Here is a 24,967-nt window from a genome sequence, read left to right as displayed (position 1 = left end):
ACTCATCATTTACGAAATGAGTGGCTGTGACATCTTTATTATGGAATAACTGAAAATTCCCCAAAGCGCACAAGAATATGATTACTTCAAACAATTCTTAAGGCAAGCTTAACAAGATTTACATCTACAATATTTTATTTGGGTTAGACGCCATCAACTTCCATCAGAAGACCCTATCCAGAATTGATCCCACCAGATCTCCACTTCTACCACAGCCACCCAGGACACAAAAAACGGTGGCTCTCAACTCTAGTTGCACAAAGAAGCATCTGAGGAGCTTTGTGGGACCCACAATTACAAATTCTGATTCAGGAGACCTGGGGCACAGAGGATTTTTAAGAGATCCCTCAGTGGTGCAGATGTGCAGCCATGGGTTGAGAACCTGTGCATTAAAAGCATTGACACAATGTTCTCACTCCGCGCGGCTCTGCTGACTGAGCGAGCCACGCTGCTAGAGTCAGACCCAAAGTAAGCAATGATGGTTCTGTTCTGTGACACACAGATGAGTTACCGTGACTCTTTAGGGCCTGTAATTTAGTGGAGTTGAGACTCTGATGAGTTCATGGCTTTGTTTCTCATTAATCTTTTATCGTGTTCCAAGTTGTTCATTCCATGATTCCAAATCAACACATAAAAATTAAATGTTTGAAAAATACCCAGGCTACTTTCATTTTCTGTTTGACTTTTGCACTCAAACATGCTTCATGAATAAAAGATAGCCCAACACACACACACACACACACAGAGCCAGGCATTGTGCATTACACATACAGCCAGTTACCCTTAGAGCAGGAGAGTTACAGAAACCTGTTTCGCCCTGAACCTTAAAAACACCCGAGATCTGTGCTTACAGGCGACAATGAGAATTTATGGAAAGTAATCTGAACAGACTCACCAAGGAAGAAGGATCTACCAGCATGATGCCCAAGTGTTTACGCTGGCAAGTAAGGAGGGGCTGGGGCATGTGCGTTGTGCAAAGTGCATCTCCCCACTCAGAGTCTCCTCTGAGCAACCTTTTGCTACCATGATTTTAGGACTTGGACCCCCAAGACCTGTTATCTATTTCCAGAGCAACATCTCAGATACCATTCTCATCAGCAACTGCCTGACTACCCAGATAGGTGCTTCAGAATTTCTGGAGCACCTTGGCCAGAAAATTAACCATGGCTAAAACCCTCAGACCTAGGCCAAAAAAGGCTCCCAGATCAAGAGGTCAAGTCCAATTTGACATGTGGCATTTTTACTTCTACATCTCTTCTAGGGTTGTCCCTAGAACACGTCTGAGGGTCAGGATGCTGAGTCTTATCCCCTGTTCTGCTATATAACCTAAAATGAGTCACAATGTCTCTTGGTGGGGGCATTTTCAGTGGATTTATTACCACCCACCCATGGGAAGGAACAGCTAGAGGCTTCATGAAAGCTAGGAAATCGCAAAGTAGCCCCTTGAGGATGCAGGTCAGGGGAGGACAGGCAATAATTGCAGAAAAAATCATGGCAGTGTCTGGGCCTCAACACCCAGCACTAGGGAGAAGTTAGTTATTAAAAAAGACAATAAAATTAATAAATCAGCCTTCTGGGTTCACACAGATATTTCACTAATCAGTTAAAGGACAATAAAGGGAATACAGAAAAAGTGCCTACCACTTAATGGGCTTAAGGTAAAATATTACACTTTCCAAAAGTTACTCAAGTGTGGCAGGGAGTCTAGGAGCTAAAATTACCTTTTTAAATGACTAATACACTATTTTCTTCAGAACCACAGGGAAGGACCCATACAAATGATACCATATCACAGAATGATCACCAGCCCTGAACCCATTCTTCCCTTCCTGAAATTTCAGGATCGTTTCAGCACAAACCCCACCACTCCCAGTTTCATCAGAATCAAACCAGAGGGAGCCAATGCCACTCCAAGCTACACACCTGTGCACAAATTAAAATATCTCCACACACACTTCCTGTGCATCAGACACAACCAACCAAAGCCCTTCCAAAGCTCTCTACTGGCTCTTACAGCTAGTTTCCCAGAGCCAGCCAGATAGGAACAGAAAGTTTACCAAGTGGAGGCAGGAAGGTGGGGAAAAAAGAATGAGGATCACTTCTAGGGTCATATAGGTCACCTCCCACAGTCAGTCAGTACAAACCAGTAACTCAGGTCTTACTCCTCCAGCTCCCCTGTTCTCCTGGGTTCCCTGGATCATGTTTATCTGAAGAGATTATCATCTCTGAAAGATAGAGATTAAAAAAAAGGAAAACAGCAGATAGATACCTTTGGGGCCCTCTCACCTCTGGCTGTTGGAGTTCTCCCAGATAAGCAGCTGATCCATAAAGAAAAAGCTTTCACTATGGCAAGAGCTGAACCATCAGTGGCTGAGAAAATGTACTGGGAGTAAGCAATGTGCCACTCCCGAGGGAAAGGGACAAGGGGTGCAGGTGGAGGAGGATGAGACTACCAATAGTAAGTACTGACTCACAGAAAAGACACATGAAGAATGCAAAACTATCCACGTGGACAGTTTTAAGGATCTGAGAGAGTGTCTTCTAATTACGCCAAAGAGGTGTTAGCCCCAGAAAGAGTTGCAGTAACTCCCGAGTTGGTACATAATAATATGCTCTATGCTCCCAAGGCAACAAACCAGAGTTTCAGCCAGTAAAGAATGCAACAGTTAAACTGCTGAGTAACGTGGCAGACAGTATACTGTCCTTGCATTTGTCAATGGCTGCCTTTTGCTTGAATGTGTATTTGAGATGCTGACTGGAGGTTATACAGCCCTCCAGGATTTGAGCCTTCACTCCCCGGAAATACCTCACTACTTGAGATCAAACAAGATGTTGCCAGGGCTCAGGTAACACACAGAGAGACAGAATGGCTGTGGAGAAGCTGCATTTGTCTCATTTCCTGCCAGGCTCCTCGAGATGGGGGCTCGTTATATGCCTTTAAAATAGCAGTCATGATTCTAATTTCTACTGGTCACCAATGCTGTTGGAGCTTAACTAAATATAACCACTTTATATACATTTACTTGGGGGTAATTGTTTTTATCACAATAGGGGGCAATGTAATTGTGCAAATACAAGTGCTTGGCGCTGTGGAAGTCACTGACAGAGCAGCACATGGTACGAAACAAATAAATACTGCAGGCTAAACTCACAAAGCTGCCACAGGAGCCTTCGTGTTCCCATTAAAGCGTCTCCCGGTATCCCAGCCAGGACAACAGGAAGAGCAGTGGTCCCTGGGAGGGAGAAGATTCACCATCTACCCTACCCTTTATTCAGAAACAGCCCGTTCAGCTGCTGGGGGGAGGGAGCCCTCGTGACAACAAACCACAAAGGGCCTGGATCACAGCCTGCTTCTAAACAACACAAACAGATAAGGAACTCGGTGATTAGAGACAGTACTGCCAGAGGGGCTCAATATCAGCCCCTTTGGGAATGCGGATCGGTGCTAAGTAACTCTGTACTTCCAGCACAGCCCATGCAAAAGCTACCTTAGATCTGCACGGACCTCTTCAATACTTCCTCCTTCAAGGCAAATTTCCTCTTTTGAAAATGAAAGTCTAACAACTGTAAAATTTGGAAATAATTTATATATATACACAAAGATCGGTGAAAACTTGTTAAATTATAGTATCTCCACATTCTTAATAACTGCATGACAGTTAAGAATCATGTCTTACAAAATTATTTAAAGGCCAAGGGAAATGCTCAGGTACAAAATGCAAACACAGAGAAGCAGATGAAGGCCACACGATATTAACAGTGGTGACCTTGCCTCTGGATGGTAAGATTTAAGTAATTTGTACTTTCTTCTTTAAACATTCCAAAATTTATAAAATGAATGTTTCACTTAAAACAAGGAAAAAATGTCTAGGGTAGAGAATGTGTATCTAAGCCATCTACCTAATGGGGTGAATGTATGAAGATAATGAATGAAAATCAAAGTGATCATGAAGTGCCTCAAAGCAGATGCTCACGGGGCTTAGCGATCTGTACAAAAATAACTAGTATTGAGGCTCTTCATTAAGAAGGGAGAATTTTGTACACCTGAACTTATTAATATATTATTGTATGTCAACTACACTTAAACAAAAAATTTAAAAAGAATGAGGGGGAAGAATACTCATAGGGAAGCATATTCATAGGACTGGCCTGATTGTTCTAAAGTTTACAACAGTTTCGAATCTGAACAGTGAGGTTATTGCCAGGAAACCTTGATACAGGAGACAAGACTACTGAGGAGATAGTTACACCTACTTCTCTGATGTTAAACAACCATTAGAAATATAAACTAAATACCTCTTGATATAAATTATGGTGCCTCCAAGGTCACAGGAAATATTTTAATTTGTAAACTACATTGGAAGAAGAAAGCTTGTGTTACCATAACAAAGACAACCAGCTGTGACTTCTGGTAGATGGAAGAAATTCTGAAAGACGGAAGCTTGGAGAAGTCCACCCACCCTTGCCTAAGGGAGAGAGTCAACAGCATGCTCGGCTAACATGACAGTCCATGGGACACGTTTGGAGGCAGGTAAAACAGAACTCAGTTATGACCCTGGTTTTTCCATTTAGCAGAGAAGGAGCCTTGAGCAAGTTGTCCAAGCCTCCATTTCCCCACCTGTCTAACAAGGAGTGGGGTGGAGAAAACACACGCCCAGCTCTCACACTCTGCCTGGGCCACACAGGCATCCAGGGCCACCTCAGCCTCCCTCAGGATCCAGCAACCTCCTTTACTGGGATTCTGTAAATAATACGTCAATTTCCTCCACGAAAAGAGAATGCCCTTCCCCTCAGAACATTCTGGTCTGTTTGACGGCTGGACTTACCTCATAAAATTAGTAAATCCACAAACAGACTTTTAAGTCCCATTTTTGTGAGTGTATTTGCATAAATTAGCTACCCAGTCTAAGAGACAGCATTTCTTAGCCTATAAGGCTCAGAGCTGAACTGAGCAGAAGACCTTCTATTAGGCCTTAAAAAAAGGACAAGCTTTCCTCATCATCAGTCTTTACAAGAGTTGTCTCCCAACATTAAACTTACACACATCTGTGCACCTGTCCCGATGCAGGAGTCACCTCAGGCTTTTTGCTGTGCTCTATGCGGAACTGCAATCAGGCCCTGGCTCCTCTGTATGTGCCATAAAGCTCCCAGTTTCTCCCAACCATTCGAGAACGGCTCGCACATGCCGAAGGCAAGCACATTCTTTATCCTGCACCCTCTCCTCCGCCTTACCAGGTTCTGTTAACATGACAGCACACGAGGTGTGAACCCAGATCTAATAAGGCGCCACTTCATAAACCTTTTCACTTTTTATTATAAACCAAAAGTCACCCTGGAACCGTTCACAGGCCCCACCCAAACTAAACACTGGCTCAGACAGTAATTTTGTAAACCCTAAGACATCCCGCGGTTCCCCTAGAGACCCTGTTCTCTGAAGAAGACAAATTTTTTCAGGCAGAACTCTCACATCTCCTTTCATGGAATCCTCAGGAGGTGTTCTAAGCTAAGAAAGGATATGTCTGGTTAGCAGCTGGTTCTGAAGCAAAGGTCACACAGGCAGCAGCGATGATATTACTGTGTCTAAGTCTGGCTCAAGAAAGAAAAGTGGTGTTGTCCATGCCCAAAATCTGGGACAGACAGCCCTTAGTACAGCCCCGCTTGTCCACTGCTAGGAGCAACGATCTAAACAGTAGTTCTCAAGCTGCAGGGCACAAAACAAACACCTTGTAATTGTGAAAAACGAACAGTTCAGTCTCCAGCCAGAGATTCTACCGCAAGTCACTTTTTTAAACTGCACTGTAAGAAAACCTGGCCTATCATCTCTCTCGAGGGGGAAAAGCTCTCACCTCATATTCACCGTGAAAGCCAACAGGGCACATACCTGTCCACCTGAGCTAGGGCTTAGCGCAAGGAAGGAGTAGGGGAAACTACAAAGAGAAGGGCAGTGGCAGACCCCTATATACACTGCAAGTCCACTGTTGAAGGAAAAGATACAGCATCATCAGAAATCCACTCAATCTTTGCCCTCAGAGCAATCCTGTGCAAAGCAGAAGGCTGGAGCAAATGAGAAGCAATAATGTTGGAAGCCATATTCACAGTGAATCTAACTGTTAACAATCAAATGATTTGTCCTCATGGAAATTTCCATCATGGACCACCACAGAGCAGTACACGTGAACAGCATTTTCCTAGCAGGGAAGGGGACAGAAGCAGAAGGGAGATGTACCAAGGTCAAATAGCATCCAGAAATACCAATGAGTCCCTACTCTCAACTCCAAGCTTCTGAACTCCAAGTCGCTTCAGCGTCTCCACAGTGCTGTTAAGATACACAAGGATGAGGACAGGAAAGTCAAAAACTGCTTCCCTCGATTTTATGTCCTCAAGTTTCCTGGTGTGTGAAGCTGTTGCCTCTACCACCATGAGGGGCTTTAGAACTCTGAGTTGGCCATGGCAGTAGGTTACAACTGGGCAGAAAAGACACAGTCAGGGTCAATGTGGAATTAAGGTAAAGGGAGAAAAAAGAAAATACATTAATCTTACTGTCCACTTCCTCTTACTCATCCTGACCACCACCACAGTAATAATGAAGACCGTGCTAGAAAGAGGGGCAAGAGATGGAAAAGATGGCCATGAAGGAGGGAATGAAAGAAACTGGGAAAAATATCTTGAAGTGACAATGGTCCCACAAGCACCACAGAAGTGAATCTTGCAGTCTGGGAAGAACTGGAGTTTTGAAACCTTCTACAACTAATGACAGACACCAAGGTTAAAACCTAACGTCACAAATGGCAAACATTCTCTCCTTGACCGAATTCCACTCAGGCTGCTCTGCACTCTTTTCAACTAGGTCTTGACTTAGTGGTCTTGAACATGTGGGTACCATGTTCATCTCTGCATTACCCAGTCTGAGCAAGAATCCTGCTAAGTCAGTTTAGCCAGAATCCCTCACCCTCAATATCTCATTATCCTCAATAACTTACTGGGTTCTTCATCCTCTCCCATCCCCAATCTCCACCCTGCTCCTTGATTAAAAAGAATCAGGTCTATCTTACTCTACTTCAGCAAATGTGAGGAATAACTTTTTCTTTAACATAAACAAGGTAGAAGAAGGAAAACCCTGCCCCACCCCCCCAATCCCCCAAGCACACTGCACAGGCTCAAGTACTTGATTAAAGACAAAGACTCTACTGAGATCAGTCCCGGCCAGTGTGGCTCAGTTGGTTGGGCATCGTCCTGCTAATAACCAAAAGGTCACTGGTCTGATTCCCTGTCAGGTCACATGCCTGGGTTGCAGGTTCAGTCCCCAGCAGGTGTGCATATAGAAGGCAGCCAATCAGTGTTTCTCTCCCTTTCCTTCTCCCTCCCTTGCCCTCTCCCTCCCTTGCCCTCTCTCCAAAATCAAAAATAAAAGTAAAATTTATAAAAATAAGACTTGATTGAGATCAGAGAGCTACCTTCTTCAAATCAACTTCTATCAGCTGTAGTTTTATAGATCTGACCAAGTAAGATATCAATTTATGTAAATTCTGGGAGTAGAATTATACTGACCTGGCTTAAATTATGCAAGTGTAGTTCTCTAGAACATAAAATTGTACTTAATAAGCAGTTTAAATGTGAATATCCAAGAAAACTAGAGTAATCAAGTTTGGTTGCTGTCAGTTGTAAGTAGTGATTTCATGTGAAAGGTGCCACTCCTTCCGACTGAACCCAGAGCAAGACAGCTGAAGGGCAATAATGAACTTCAACAATGCTGAACATTCATTTGCAGACTCATGTAGCACCCATAACATAGCACAGAGAATTGAAGAGCAACACTCAAGATGAAGGGGATACAGAGGAGAGCCACAAGTGTCTTTGCAAGGTCTTTGGTAACAAGTCAGAGAATGATCAAATTGTGTGGGACAGGAGTGAGCTCATCATTTAAATGATATTTACAAACCCCTCCTCTGTGCCCCAGGAGGGAGGGAATTAGGGGGAATAGGAGGAACCACAGTGGGCATGGGGAAGGTAAGCAAAAGAAATCCAGATTATTACTAAAGTAACAGGAGTAGAAATCTATACTCTTACCACTCAGCTGCTTCCAGAAATATTGCTAAGTCGACACACACAAGCAAACAAAGGAATAGGGACTAGCTTGTGTTAAAACTTCTGAGAACCCTAAGGTGGGGAAGATAATGAGCTTGGGGAAAAGGAAGCAGAATCAGGACACAAGTGTCAAAGCCACCAGATCTGGGGTGGGCACGGGAGCAAGGAGAGTGCACGTTCCCACTTGAGCACATTCAATTATAGTCCTAGACAGACAGACAGGCCAGAGATATTAAATACTAACAGCTTCCGCCCTTGGAATTCATTTCTTGCTGGGTGATATGGGTGAGAGATGAAAGGCTGTACAATTTTATTACACTGAATTTTCAGTTTGTCAGGTTCCATCAACTATCTCAGGTACCCTGGGACTAATCTGCATCTTTTAGGATGGAGACATATCTAACAGAGCCCCAATGACTATTCTCTATCTGCTTATTTTATGCATTTCTAATAATACCAACGGGCCCAGTTGCTGCTACAAACTGAAGTGGCCTAACAGCTTCTTAAATGAGAAGCATACATTTCCCTGAACTCTGATATTACTGAGTCCAAGCACCTCCAGAATAACTATAGTATGGTATGCAAACAGAAACGTCTAAACTGGAAAAACCATTCACTTCTCTGACAGAAGAGGATTGGGAGGGGTGAGGGAAGGAGTGTTGAAGCCAAAAAGCTTTAAAAGCAAGGAGGCGGGCACCAGAGAGCAATCTGTGAAGATGAGACAGACCCTGGTTCAAGGGGCAGGGCGGAGCCCTCGATGTTTTCCTGAGGAAAATGATGAGCTGTTACTTTAATACACACCAAAAGGAACAGCAAGTGACTGGACTAACTTCTTTCCCCTTTATAAGAAATGAGACACAAAGAAAATATGGTGCTTTGAGTGATGTTAAGTCTCCCTCCTCTCAAAGTACAAACTGGCCTAATGATCCTGGCTGTCCCAATGGCCAAAACCAACAAATGGAGCTGTCTTCCAACTCCCCCATGCAAAACACAGGGCACTTGCTCACAGCAGCTGCACTAAGTCACAAAGAGGAAACAGGGTCCACTAACAACAGGGCGGACAGTACAGGGTGCATTCCCCTCCATGGGGACCAGCCTCCAGCCAGGACCGGAGGGAGTAAGCAGGCTGGAAAGGGTGCCCAGGGCACGCAGCAAGTTGGCAGCCCCTCTGCAGAGATCCACCTACAAAACAAGCCCCTGCTTGGCAGTGTTTCCAAAACAAGCCCCAGGTGTATAAGCAGATACCAAAGGCAGCTCCATATAAATAAGAATGTGGCTTTCTCCTCCTTCCAGACCACCTTACGAAAGACGACAGCACATTGAAAAGTCCAATCTTCCCCACCAGCCTCCCTAGTAATAAGGAAACTATCCTAGGAGTGGCAGAGTGACAGACTCAGAAAGTGAAGAGTCTGCCCAGCCCCTACCCCCAAATGACGAAAGAGTAAAAGCCCACTAGTGAGAATAAAATGAGACATTATACTAAGAACATGTGAGTTTCAATTAGGTGCTGGGGAGCGAGCTAGCAACAGATATGAAGAAATGAGAAATCTAGTTTACCCAGAAAATCAAACTAAATGGGGCGGAGGAAGCACATGTTAAAGGCGAAACTAGAAGCTACAGGCATCCATTATGCAGGTTGTCCAAAATCAGCGGGACAGGAGAAACAACCAAATTCTGGGGACCACTGTCTGAATACAAAGATGCAGATATTCACATAAAGGAGGCCCTGGAGAAGGACCCAATGTAGTGAAACAGGGACAAAAGAGTCTACACCACCTGGCCTCTAGCAGAGAGATGGAAAGGTGAGGAACACTAAGTCCCCGGAAAACCTTCATAGATGAACTGAAGAGATCATCCTGGGAAACAGCAATATGCCACGTGACCACCAACAGACACAACCCTGAACCAGGCAAAGGCATCTGCATTGAAAACCACACTGGTAGCATAGTAGATGGTGAGATTAAGGCCCAGGAAATGCAAACAACCCATAAACTGGCCATAGATTTTCAAAGGAGGGTTGAAATGGAGTGACATCTACAATATGCCTAAGCAACAGGCCTGTCATTCACTAGGAAAAACAGCAAGCATCTGTGTCCTTCAGCTTCCCCTTCTAGTCTGAGAAGCTTTTTCCAAAACAGTGACATGAACTGATGCTGCTTCATCCCTAATCTATCATCCAGTCTGAAGTCTACCTTGTGACCACAACACGTAGTTACTTGTCAAGATTAGACTTAGCCCTGCTGGTATGGTTGTGTGGGTGGAGTGCAGGCCTGCGAACCGAAAGGTCACCAGTTCAATTCCCAGTCAGGGCACATGCCTGGGTTGTAGGCCAGGTCCCCAGTTGGGGGCCTGCGAGAGGCTGCTAATTGGTGTATCTCTCACACAGGGATGTTTCTCTCCCTCTCTTTCTCCTTCCCTTCCCCTCTCTCTAAAAATAAATGAATAAAATCTTTAAATACTGTCCAAAAGAGACATGTCATTAAAAAAAAATTAAGAGATTTAGTTCCTAAAATTATAAACACCTTACTAATAAAAATAATTTCCCAGATCCACAGTGTTTGCTATGAGACATGAGGAACTTAAATGTTTGGATTTTAAACTGAACAAAATTTTCCCAGAACAAAGCTAATTAGCCCACAAAGGAATGCAACCTGTAGCCCTGGCACTAGATGACTGCACTAAATTTCCCCTGAATATAAATGCCAGGGGGGGGCGGGGGAGGTAATCTATCTAAACACAGTGTAGGTAGCTCTGCAATCAGCATCTCATAAATAAAGAGAAAGATGAAGCGAAAGCGTTCTAATTGATTTTCAAATTAGTCCCAAGCAAAGAAATAATCTGACAACCAACAAGGTCGCCCACAGTAAAAAAAAAAACCATATATAGCCCACAGGGAAAAGTTGCACCTAAAAACTTCAATGAATCAAGATACCTGAACTGCTATGAAAGAAGACTATTTGGGAAAGCCTGAATAAGAAGAGAGGTGTTAAAGGAATGTCAATTGGGAACCAATCTGCAAAAGCACTTAAAAATCTTAAAATTAACCCCTCTGGTAGACCAAACCAAATCTGCACTGTGCCTAATGGAAGGGAGGGCTAGTCAACCCAATGCCTGCAACCAGACACATAAGGAGTGGGGAACAGAAAGTGTCCACAGAAAACTAAGCCCTGTGCGACCTGGCCATCAGAACAAGTAATCCAATTAGGAAACAGGAAAACAGGAGTGCAAAACCCCCTCCTCTTGACACCAGTACACTGGTCAAGCTGGAACGGCAATCAGAAGCAGTCAAGGAGATTAGCAAGGGCTGGGAGGTGGTAAAAATGCCTCTCAAAAGCAAGACATGATTTAAGACTTAAGTCTCAGCAAATATTTTGATTTAAACATTTATTAAATGCCTACTGTATTACAGCACTCTGCAAGGTTTAAAAATAGAGGGAGTGTGAAGCTGAAACAGCCATGCCATCCCAGCCCTCAGGGTTTAGGCTTCACAGTGGAATGCATAAATTAATGGTACAGGATGATACAGAGGTAGGATGTATGTGTTTGGAAGTCTCCAGCCTAAATGTGCCTTCAAGAACCAGCACAAGAAAGAGGGTTACCTGAGCAAAGAACTATGTTAAATGGTCACAGGACAGTAAATATGATGGTGCTGTCAACGCTGGAAACAGAGAATTACTGCGGCTCATGGGACTGAAAAGAGGCAAGAAATATGAACATACCAGCACCAGCACGACTTAGATAAATAGAAAATACAGAACTGTGTAATGGTGATGATTAAATGAAGAAAGAAGAGAGAGACGGAGATGGATTGCAGAGGTAAATGCACATGGTTCAGGGAAGGATTAACGCCCAAGACCCACTAGATGATGCTAAAACCCCACAAAAATTACTTGAAGGGAACAGGTAAGATCATGGAGAGGGGATGCATTAAAGAAAGGAAACAAAAGAAAATATAACTTGTAATTGGGAGAAGAAAGCAAGTCAAAAGGAAATAGAATAGGTTCTTGCTGTCTTCTCCAGGTCCAAATCCGCCTATAAATGATCAGAGGAATGTACATTTTAGGAACTCTGCCGTCTGCCCAAACACCAATGGCTTTACCTCACCACGCTGATTCGGGCCTGCCACCCGTGATCCCCCCAGCGGAGGAGCGGGCTGTACCTAGATATGAATCTTTTCACAAATGATGGAATCTTCAAAAGATGAGCTAAGACAGTCTCCTAATAATTTTTTTCACTTCTCTAACAAAGAAGGTTTCAAGTGTTCTTCTCAAAAAATGGCCAGATCAAACAAACCTGAACCCTACAGAACGCCTCGGCCAGCGCTCTAGCATATTCTCCGACTTTTGATCACACTGCTGCATTCCCCAAATCTCCCCACTGGAAACCGGTGAAGTGCTATATCCATTTCAAAGAGCTTTTGCTTTTCTCCAAGGTCCTTAATACCAAGCTGGAGTCCCTCTCTAATTTGCTATTTGCCTTATGCTCCCGTCACAAGTGCGAGATCACAGTCAGTGGGTTTATTGGTTCACCCGCTTCACTTAGGGACTGCAGCTCCACAGCTTTCTGTTGCTGTGCATCTCTAAGTGGCAGCATCATTTGCTTTAGGGTCCAGAGGGACCAGTCATCTTGCTTTCAGAAATCTAAACTGGAGGGAATAGGTTGGGAACCGCTTTTAATCGTGTCTAAATGGCAAAGGACCCTGGGGCCCTGTGCAACGAATGGAGTTATTAGCACCTGAAACTGCCCTGCTTCTGACAAAAAGGCCTTAAGAACCCCAGGGCAACACTCATAATATGCCTACCTGCTGCTCTGTCTACCATCAACTGCCTACATAAAAGACCCTGTGGGGTCAGGCCTAGGAACCACCCCTTCCCTAACCAGTGCCCCCCCCTCCCCACCCCCAACCCCCACAAGGCTGCACTGGGAGAAGAACAGATTGAAGCTTTAACAAAATTGATCCTTTTAATGCCCAGGTCTGATTATTGAGAGGCCCTATTGTGAAAAAACATTTATGTGGCAAATAAGTTCACAGGTGGAGGATGAAAAGACAAGTGATGGAAATGAATACAAGGTAAAAAGCACAGGCTAGGAGATGAAAGTCTCCACCTTTGGGTGTCCATACGTACCAGAGGCCCAAGCTGAAGAGGTGTAGGTTGGGGGGGAGGAGGTTGGGTGTGGGGCGGGGGGAGAAGGAGAAGCTAAGGAAGGGGGTTTGAGGGAAAAGGCCCTGCAACTGAAAGCAAACTTTCTGCACTTAACACCTAGGGGTTGGGTAATTTATGTGCCTGATTTGAAGGTAAATTTCAGCTCAGATCTCTCTGCCCACTACAATAGCACTGCATGAGCGGGATTCATGGGGGAGTAAGTCAGCACCTTCATCTGATGCCAAGGGGCGCATTTCCATTGTCATTAACACTGCAAGTGTAACACAAAGCCCACAGCAGCCCTGGGCAATAGAGCACTAGTTTTCCAGGCTCACATCAAAGCCACTTGCTCTCTAGGAAGTCCTGAGATTGCACAATGTGTTATCTCTTTTAAGGCAGTAGCTCAGAAATCCCATAGCCTTTCTCCAAGATTTAGCACCTGTTTCTTTGTAGCAAACAACTGGATGAAACCAACTATACAGTCTGCCCTCTGTATCCATGGGTTCCACATCCATGGATTCAACCAACTGCAAATCAAAAATATTCTGGAGAAGAAAAATGTATTGAGGCAGAGTGAGCAGGAGCCAGGCAGAGCCTGCAAGCGAGACCGATGTCCTTGCCAGTGGCGCCCAGGGACTTAGTTGGTCCACACTGTGAGGAAGACAAACACCACCAGCAAAATAATTTGCCTGACTATATTTGAGGTGGAATGATTTTCTTGACTTTACAGATGAACGAAAAAGTTAGGACTTCCAGTCAAGATGGTGCCATAGGTAAACACAGCTCACCTCCTCACATAACCACATCAAAATTACAACTAAACTACAGAACAACCGTCATCAGAATCATCAGAAACTGGGCTGAATGCAAGTCATATAACTACAGAATTAAAGAAGAAACTACATCTTGCCTGGAAGGAGGGGTGGAGATGCAGAACAGGCTGGTCCCACACTCAGATAAAAATCAGGATGGATATCTAAGGAGTGAAGGGTCCCAGCCCAAAATCAGGCCCCAGCCTAGGGTTCCACTGCCAGTAAGAGAAGTCACCCTAACTTCTGGCTGCAAAAACCAGTGGGAATTGAGGCTGTGAAAGACAGAAACTGCTGGACTCCCTGGCAGTTCCTCTTAAAGCACCCACACACAGACTTACTCAGACTTGCTTCCTCTGAGCTCCAGTGCAGGGGTAGCAGACTGAAAGGCATCAGAGACATATGGGAAGGAACTGAATAGTCCAGCATCAGGGCAAGAGCTGGAGGCAACTTTCCCACAGACAAAAGTGCTGGCACAGGCCACTGTTCCTTTTCTGAGCCCTCCCCACACACAGTTATAGAGCCAGCAGGTGGGCACCCCATCTAAGACTCCACTGACCTGGTATTTACCCTGCCCTGGTGATTCCCCGAGGTCCTGCCCAACCCAGCTTTCAGGCCCACCCAAGCTGTTTCAAATGGCTTGCCTTGGACCTTGCTTCAGATTTTCCTAAATTCTCTCAAACAAGTGGCATCTGGCTTGAGTGAGCCCTGTGCCTCTCGCTAAGCAAGTGCAGGCCGGGCACTAGCAGCAACCAGCCTTGGTTCACAGCTTAGCCTCACCAGGGCACCTCCAAGCCCAGCACAAGTAGCAGCTATCTGCAGATTGATCTGTGTGACGCCAGACAAAACACAAGCAGTGGCTGACCCTGGATGTGCCAATGGCAATCAGGGCTCAACTACAAGAGGAGGGTGTACATAGACCACACAGTGAGCGCTCAAGTACCGAGTCTGGGTGATAGGGGAGGCTGTGCCACTGGATCCACACCTGTTACATTAGGGAACTCTGCCAAGACACAGAGTCACAGCAGCTCTGCCTAATACATAGAAACAAACACGGGGAGGCTGCCAAAATGAGGAGACAAAGAAACATGGCCCAAATGAAAGAACAAGACAAAACTCCAGAAAAAAGAACTAAACAAAATGGAGACAAGCAAGCTATTAGATGCAGAGATCCAAGTACTGTTTATAAGGATGCTCAGTGAACTTAGTGAGAACTTCAACAACATAAAAAAGGGAATGGAAACCATAAAAAAAGAACCAGTCAGAAATGAAGGACACACTAATTAAAATAAAGAACAATTTACAAGGAACCAACAGTAAAGTAAATGAAGCCAAGAATCAAATCAGCAATTTGGAATATAAGAAAGCAAAAAACACCCAATCATAATAGCAAGAAGAAAAAAAATACAAAACAATGATGGGGTAAAAGGAGCTTCTGGGACAACTTCAAGTGTACCAACATTCACATCATGGGGGTGCAGGAGAAGAGAGAGCAAGAAACTGGAAGTTTATTTCAAAAACTAGTATCAGGAAACTTCCCTAACTTGGTGAAGAAAATAGGCATGCAAGTCCAGGAGGTGCAGAGTCCTGAACAAGATGAAAATAGAACCACACCAAGACACATCAAAACTAAAATGCAAGAGGTTAAAGACAAATAAAAGCAGCAAGAGAAAAGCAGTTACCTACAAGGGAGCTCCCATAAGACTGTCAGCTGATTTCTCAAAAGAAACTTTGCAGGCTAGAAGGGACTGGCAAGAAATATCCAAACTGATGGAAAAACAAGGACCTACAGCCAAGATTACTCTACCCTGAAAAGCTATCATTTGGAACCTAAGTACAGATAAAGAGCTTCCCAGAGAAGAACAAGTTAAAGGAGTACCTCACCACCAAACCAGAATTGTAGGAAATGTTAAAGGATCTTCTTTAGGAAGATCAAAAATATGAACAACAAAATGGCAACAAATACATATCTATCAACAATTGAATATCTAAAAAAAAAAATAAACAAGCTGAAAAGAAACAGAATCATAATAGAGAATATTATGACAGTTGCCAGATGGGAGGGGGGAGGGAAGGGATGGGCAAAAAAGATGAAGGGATTTGGAAGCACAAATTGGTAGTCACAGAAGAGTGACGCAGATATGATAAAGTACAGCATAGGAAAAAAGTAGCCAAAGAACACATATGCGTGACACATGGACGTGAACATGGACAAAGGTGTGGGGACTGCCTGAGGGAGTAGGGGGTTCTGGCTGGAGGAGGGCAAAGAGAAAAAAATGGAGACATTGTAATAGCATAATCAACAAAATACAATTTAAAAAAAGAAAAGAAAAATGTTATGTTTTTACTGACATGTACTATGTAGCTAGGCCTATGATGGTTCTATATGTATTGAACATGTACAGACAATATAGTGTAGCAACTATTCACAGAACATTTACATCCTATTAGGTATTGTAAGTAATTTAGAGATAATTTAAAGCACATGGGAGGATATGCTTAGGTTGTATGCAACTACTACATCATTTTATATAAGGGACTTGAGCATCCACAAATGCTGGTATCCACAGCGGGCCCTGCAACCAATCCCCTGGGGATACCGCGGGAAGGCAGTGCGTACTGCAGGATCGCCACACGCCAGCGTCCAAAACGACTCTCAGCCTGAAGGAGTTAACATCTCCGAAGAGTCAATGCTGGATTCACACCAAATAATCCAGAAGCACAGTGCCACGGAAACAGAATCGGCAGCATCAGTCATCCAATTGTAATCTTTCTGAGGGAACTATTACCTTGCTTTTAACTCTCCTATCACACTTTCAAGCAACAAATCAAGTTCTAACCAAAATCTGAAGCATGAATTCAGGGGTACTATTGGAAAGCAGCTGCCTAGGGTAAAAACAGTTCCTTTGATTGTGCTGTTTTGTCCAGAGCCCTTCGTCTAGCTGCCATTAGAAAGTAACCAAAAGGGGGGAGTGGGAGTATACAGTTAGCCTTGGGCAAAACCTTCTTGCCTCTATGTATAATTTAAGAGAAATGATCTAGTCTCTACAAAAAAGGAAAACCTAATTTTCCCTACTCTCCCCACAATATATAGATGTCTCAGCAGATCTATATTCGTTGACACATTATTAGAGGTTTTAGGGTCTGGGGAAGATAAACATTCAAAGAAATCTCCCCAGCCTTACTTGAAGGTCAAGCCCCATCGGTCGTCATCTGGGAGTGTGTAGGGAGGCCTAGCCTGCAGCAGGAGTCACTGCACGCCATCTGCCTGCCCTTGAAGAAGCTCATGCAAAAGGCTCCTTAATCTGCACCTTCTCCCACTCTGCTCAGAACACCAACACCGTAAGCTGTCAGGATATCTTTTTCTCCATTTAAAGGCACTGACCTCCTGAAAATGTCCAACTATTAGACAGAAGGCAATCTCCCGAGTGTTTTATTCAAGGCCCTCCACAGTCCATCCACAGTCTCTAAATAATCCTCAAGCACTCTGTCTTTCTGACACTGCTAGACCATCCCCCAATTCCTAGACAGCCCTTGGCATTTTCACTGGAGAGTCTACCAGCCCTGTCCTAACTAGGACAGCCACATATTCTTAAATACTCTGTGTCTTGCTCAAAGCCACCTGGCCAAGGGGACAAGGGCAGAATGGGAGCTGAAATTCAGCCTCCATTCTGTCTGCCAAACCATGTGCCCTGACATGAGGCTGCCTGAAGGAAGGGGCAACCTTCTCTAATTTGGTCAAGGGTGCCATATGGGCTAACAGAGCTCTGGCCCCAACATCTGTGTCTTGAGTACTTGACTGGCCTCCCCTTGTATAAGGGCAGTTGGAATAGAATAAATAAGACTAGAAACCAAACCCCCAAAGGAGGTTTGGTGCCTACTTGCCCAGTCATTACAGACCTAACTACATCCTCATGGGATCTCCAGGGGATTGTCATTCCTCATGCATACTGTAAACCCACGGTAGCCTTAAGATAAACGTGGACTGGAATCTTCCACCCATTATGAGTCCTGTGAAATTCCTCAAGTAGAAAGGCAAGACCTCTGACAGAGACTGCTAGAGCCATATCACAAATTCTCCTTCATCACACCATTTGCCCCCAGGCCTTCTTGGTCAACAGAGGCTCACCAAAAGAACCACCAGAACTTGCTACAGATTAGTTTTCATCTAGTATGATCTCTTATAAATGCAAATTACTGTCATGCTTTGTCAGTGCAAGCCACCAACACAAGAGCACTCAAATCCCAATGTACCATTCTCAGGTTTAAAATTCTTTAAAACAAAATCAAAAAGTGTGGCATGCAAGTTTTACACCTGGCCCCTGCCTAACTCCCAAGCCCACTTCTCTACTCTCTAGCATTAACTACCGCCTCTACTCCAGTCACACTAAATTATCTGCAGTACATCGTATGCCCCATATGCTCTCGCTCTTCACAATAGTCACAGAACAAGCAAGATCTGGCCCCACCTGTACTTTGTACCACGAAGGCATCATACCACTCGTGCCCCACCCACAGTGTCCATCCATTCCCTATTCCCAAACTCACCCAATTCTTGTCAGAACATGTCTTCTCCCCCACTTTTTACTTAGCTAACTCCAAATCACCCTTCCTCAAAGAAGCTCTCCCAGATTATGCATTCTCAGAAATTCTAAACTCTTCTGTCATAACGTAAGTAAAATTACTTGTGTATTTCCCCTACTAGAATGTAACGTTCCATGAGGGATTGATTTACTTCCTGCATCTCCAGAATAGTATCTCTGCAAAGTGCCTCCCAGTAAATATTCACCAATGATGATGAACCCATTCATTTGAATTCCTAAATCTGTGCTGTCCATTACAGTAGCCACAATCGACATGTGGCTGTTGAGCCCTAGAAATATACTAGAACAAATTGAGATGTGTTCCAAGTGTAAAGCATATACAAGATTTCAAAGCCTTAGTAAAAACTTAAGTAAAAACTTAAGTAAATATCTCATTATTTCTTATATTCATTAAATGTTGAAATGTTCTGGATTTATCCAATTGAATAAAATGCACTAAAAGTAAATTTTTAATGTAGCAATTAGAAAACTTAAAATAGCAATACAGCTTGCATTTGTTGCTTAATTATGTAGCTACTGGACAGTGTGGGTCTAGAGTGCCCTTTCTCCAACCTGCTACTCTTCTTCATCTGTGAACTCTCAAGATGTACACTATTGCTCCTGAGAGGACTTCCCTAGCATCCACCACAACTGGGTTCTTCACGGTGTCCTCCACTGTGTCCAAGGTGCATTACATTACCTTATTTAACTTATTTCTTATGTGATCCCTCATTGCAAACTCATCAAGGAATAATGAATAATAACGGCAATCATTCCTCATTATTCAATGAAAAGCCAAATGTTGTAGGTTCTTAGGAGCTGAGCCTTACTCAGAACTTTATTAAAATGGAGAAAAATTCTCAGGAGTGAAGGAAGAAGAAAGAAGGAAGAAGGAAGAATAAAGAAGGAGAAGAAGAAAGAAGGGGGAAGAAAGGAGGAGGAGGAAGAAGAGGTAGAAGAAGAGGAAGAGGAGGTGAGATAACCTTCCTTGGTGTAAAGAACAAGGAATTCTATCAAGAAGATCCTACCTAAAGTAAGGCATAAATTCCAACAACTTCTCATCGTCCACTAGGCTAGGGAAAATCCACCCATTACACCCTGAGGAGTTTCAAAGGACCCTAAAAAACTAAAATTCCTCAAGAATAGTTTAGTTCTTACTCCAGAAAACCTGTTATCATTCTACCTAAGCTATAACACTCCCAGCCCCTACCAAAAACTGCTTAAAATTCAGCTACATAGTCTACATTAACATAATGCTTTTGGCTGATGATGCAGGCACAAAAATTAACGTTTAAGAATTTCAAAGTTGTAGTTGCTGTGGGAACCTTAATTCCAACTGTATGGCACAGATGCAGAATTGTGGACTACTCCCAATACTGATAAAACTGGAGATGTATATTTACTCTGTGCAACAAGGCAGCGCTACAGCTACTGAGAGAAACTTATTTTGGCATTCCTAGGCCTTCATGCATTTAAATTCTCAACCTTACCACAATCCTGTTTGCTGCATTAAATTGCCTCCTCCACAGGGGAAAAAAGGGGAGAGAATGAACTGATTGGCCAGACATTCAAAGAACTCGTTCTGTATGTGTTCCTTATGCATAATCTGATTCAAAAGACAATCATGATATTTTTATTTTACTCTTATGAGCTGTCTGTAAACTCTTGTGCAAATGAAAACAGGGCACAAATTTCAGCTTGTGCATGTACAAAGTCATGTGGACCTGCAAAACATCAGAAAAGTAAACCTCACATCTTTAGAACTACAAAGTAGATAAATTTTAGAAGTAGATAATAGCACTAACTTCAACCATGCTTTTTAGTTTATGAAAACTGTCCAAACATTTGCCTGTGTCACTGGCTTTCACTGAAAACTCAGTTCTGTGACCAGTCAACACAGCTACACACTTTGGTCATCAGAGGGCAAAAACAGGAGTTGTAAAGGTGTCTGTAACAAGCGTAAGCAAAAAAAAAAAAAAAAAAAAAATCAACCTCAATCCATATTCCCAACCTCTAATAACTCATTAATGATGGAAAGAAAATGACCTCAAAATTTAAAAAACTGTCTGCAGACTACCAATTCTTACAGCTTTCACCCTAAGCATTATTTCTCAGAATTGACAAACCCGAATCATACACACTGGTCAGGCAGGCACCTATGCCACCACAAGATCCGACAAATAGAACAAAACAGTATAACTAATAATTATAATTACCACTTGCAAAAGATGACTGGGTGACCTCATAAATACATATGGGAATATTCACTTCTTTCTATAGCAAAAACATATGGAACTATCAGATCAAAATGACTAATAGAAACAGGGTTTACTACCATGCATGTGAGATGCAGGCCTTCTCCTCCCCTTGTTCTCAGAAAAACGAGAGCTCCCTAACAAATAAAACTCATCCACCACCTCACATTTCCCAGCCTAACTCCTCTCCAGACCCCCAGGGAGGAACACCAGAGTGCCCATCCATAATGAAGAAGAGCAGCGAGTGTGGCTCAGGAGAAACTGAGGCCTGACCAATAACAGCTGGGTTTCAAATATTAGGAAATTTTTATAGAGATTTAAAATACTTGTCTTTTAGCATTCTCAGACATATGTACCGTATTTTACTAATTCTCCAGCCCCTTCCATTGGGTTTTTGAAGGGAAGCTGCCCTGCTTCCCTATTCTCACCTGTGTGTTTTCCCCCTCCAGCCTCGGGGGTCGGATGCTGGACAGGTGGATGGTCTTGTAGTCACCGGAGTTCAACTTCACAACAATGGCATCAGCATTCAGCACCTGCATCACCTGTGGGCAGGAAGGCAAACATGCTTAAACCTATGTCAGTGTCCCAGACACCAGAGCACACATGCTAGGGAACAAGGCCCTCCACAGTCAGGGGGGAACAGCGAGATCAGCAGCCATTGAGGTAGATCTAACATCCTTCATGAGGCAATCATCTTGGAAAAAAACTACGTTACAACTGCCAGTGCCCAAAGACCTGATTATGACCTCTCGAAGAGTCTGTATCATTCATAAAGATGGTCAATCTTCTCTTTATCTTTTCCCTGACCAAGACATGTGGTTAACTACAAAACTTGTGAACTAGAAATCCAGTCTCTACTTGTTATTGAAGATTTTCCTGGAAGCAGGCTCTAAACTAAAATCAATCCCTATCTCAATGTGAATCTAGGGAAAGAGGCGAGAGCTGGATTAGAAGAAGGTACCAGCACTAGATGAGAAAGAAGTAGGATGCCCAAAAGAGAAGAGGAAAATCAAAAGCAAATGAAGGGCAAAAAGGACTGTCATCTCAGCATGGAAAAGTTGTTAGTCTCACAAGCAGCATCATTAAACTGTTAAGACATTAATTACTTCAGCTACTTTGAAAGCCACCTTTTCAGAGTACTACTATGGGAACTTTGTTTTAGAACCCCCAATCAGTGTCAGTGGACCCCACTCTCAGCTGAAAGATTAACTTCCAGTCTGAGTTAACTTACAAAGAAAACTATTCAAAAGACAAAAGCACAAATATTCCTCCGTGGAGGTTATCAGGACACTCCACTAATGTGCACAGAAGAAAATTCCACTAAAACCGGAGTAGCACCACATCAGGGTTACAACTAAATCTACAATTCAGCCAGCAGTCTGTAATTCTAATTATACTCACAGCCTGTTGTTATATGGCTGTTCCATGTTTCAGGTTCGTTTGGTTTTTTTTTGCAAGCAACACTTTGCTACAAGGTAGCTATTGATTACAAAACAGTGTCACCATCCATTTCATCTTCAAGAGCAAAAACACCTCTTCTAGGCTTCAATCAGATCCCATCAGGATCCAACAGACAGCAGAACAAACTGTAGGGTCAGCTGCCACCGAGAGTGTAGACTCCCCGAATGAAACAAAAGCAGCTAACTCTCCTTTGCCATGAATAAAAGAGCCCTCACTAAGTATTCCCTGGAAGGATTCCGATCTCTGAGAACAAATAAAACCATTTACTTGCAAACTCCTCCAAAATGGATATCCTCTACCTTTCTCCAAAGAACCAGACAACCACACACCAAAAAGAGTGATTTAAGGGACAATCTGAAGAAAGAGCAAAAAGCAAAAACAAGAGAAAAATTATACATAACAGGAAGCAGCAGGAGGAAAGTGCCATCAAACAGAACGGATGAAATAAGAAAGATAACTGGAATTGAGCTGTAAATCCATGGCAGGCTGGCTGGGACTGGTGGATGAAAGATGTCCCTGGGTTTTCCCACCATAAGTAACAGAAGCCACGTACAGAAAACCATGCCACTAACTGGCAAAGTAATGAAAGTCTGACAAATAGCTGAGTAGACTGGGTGAGAAGGGGAGAAATATACATTTTTAAATTATATTTATTGGGGCAACACTGGTTAATAACATCATATAAATTTCAGGTGTACATTATAGCACACCATATACTCAATGTGTGCTTACCACGCGAGGTCTAGTTTCCTTCCCTTACCAAAGATTTTCCCCTTTCACCCTCCCTCCAGCCCCTTTTCTAATTTTCCACTACACAAAAGGTTAACCTGCAACTCTGAAAGCAGGAAAAAGCCAGTCTCAAATAACCACAGCCATTCTGCTATAACCTTTACAACAGATCTGATTATCACAAAGGCTGACCACTAAAAACCAAATAGCTGGAACCTAAAACTCACCCAGCCAGAAAAACCTGGTGAAGTCCAAAGGTAATCAAACCATGGTCTTTGGTCACACCAAGACCAAGTCAAGTTCAGGGCTGATTAACCAAGTATGGATGATATCAAAGGGCACAGGACCCTCCAAATCAAAGAGCCCTTTAGGCCAGCCCAATCACAAAAACATGCCCACGAGTGCAGAACTTAAAAACAGTCCACAAGACATAACCAAAAATACAGATTCAGTAACTGAAAGACAAAAGAGCACATCTTATTCCCACTGCCATCTAGACATTAATGCCAAGTAAAAATGTCCATCATAATGGAAACCTCCTCTCATTCCCTAGAGGTACCATCAGTAGCTTAGAGCACTGACCAAAACAGATAAAAGATGATTTCCCCATCCTTCAAAACCCATCATTTGGGTGAAAGGAAACAAATTATAAAATGGATGACAGAACGCCCCAAGGATGACGTATTCATGATACGTGCTCATCTGCTATCCCATCTTCAAACCAAAGAGGAGGAAAGTTCCACAAAGCCATGCCAAGCAAAACAGCCAAGTAAAGCAAACCACCACCGCTCCTCTCTCAAAGGCACAGGACCACTCACTGCCCAAAGTAAAGCAGGGAACTGTCAGGCATCTCAGATGAACACGCACCATTTCCTAAACCTCAGTAATGAACAGAGCTACACACTCCTCTCACACCAAACCTCTCATCCTCAACTGCCAGAAATTTCGATGATCAAGACATGAAAAATATCTAGACATTCTCCACTTCCTATCATGCTCAGAGAGGAATAAAACCAGGGAAAGTATCAGAGTGCTCACACCTTCACCCCTTGATTACAGAATGTGACGATCCAAGCACAACCCTGTGACAAGTCACTGGTGTTCATCACCCCCGTACCGCGTTAGCAGCAGGAGCAGCGAATGGGTTCTCGAAGCTGTAAATTTCAGGCCACAGCAGCAGACTTTCTCTGCTTGGCATCTCCCTGATTAGAAACCTCCTCTTCAAGACCTGTACACTCAGACACTGCCAGCTAAAAGAGGTCTGGCTTTCTGGTGAAGGGGGGTACAGTGAGCGTATGTGTATATGTCTGTGTGTGTATTTAAGGGGGATTTAGGAGTTACTATTCCTCGGTAAGTTGTGTCATTACAGTCCGGAGAACAAGCAGCCCCAGAGCTGAGGCATGGAAGAGGCAATGAAATAGTGGTTCTAGTCACGTACTGTGCAATAAGTAAAATGCAGAGTGGATTACTACCCAAAGCCTGCTCATCAGCCCCATTCCAGACCACATTCATAACAGGGATATTTCTTATGGTGCTTTTCATCAGGATAATTCCAAGTATGCCCACATCCCTCACTTTCTCCACAAGCTGCAGATTCCTGTTCCGTCTACCCACACACACACCCACCACACCACACGCTCCAGGAGACAATGTAAAGCACAGCAGAAATCTACACTAAAAAAAGTCACTAGGTGGACTCGAAATACATGCCCTAAATCCAAATCCTTCCCCATGTCTTGAAGACCAAACATATAAGAAAAAATGAGTGGTTTATTAATGACAGGTGTAGGCTAAGGGCTGCCACAAGTTAAGAGTGCCGAGTGCTGTCAGGGGCAGGGGACATCCATTCCGGTCTCCGGCCTCATGCCGCACTCCCCATCTGCAGAGCCCATCCTCAGTGA

At 43.6% G+C, this 24,967-nt stretch overlaps 1 protein-coding gene across 1 annotated transcript in view; it reads right to left on the bottom strand.

Annotated features, from left to right (window-relative positions):
- Positions 1-24,967, bottom strand: part of SND1 (staphylococcal nuclease and tudor domain containing 1) — a 424,177-nt gene that overhangs the window by 344,329 nt on the left and 54,881 nt on the right. The window contains exon 10 of the mRNA XM_024554944.4: positions 21,305-21,418. Coding sequence (XP_024410712.2) covers positions 21,305-21,418 — 114 coding nt within the window. The remainder of the gene's footprint in view (positions 1-21,304; positions 21,419-24,967) is intronic.

The sequence above is a fragment of the Desmodus rotundus genome, chromosome 6 (genome assembly GCF_022682495.2).
Source record: "Desmodus rotundus isolate HL8 chromosome 6, HLdesRot8A.1, whole genome shotgun sequence".
Classification (NCBI taxonomy): Eukaryota; Metazoa; Chordata; class Mammalia; order Chiroptera; family Phyllostomidae; genus Desmodus; species Desmodus rotundus.
This window is presented reverse-complemented; position numbering and strand designations above follow the sequence as displayed.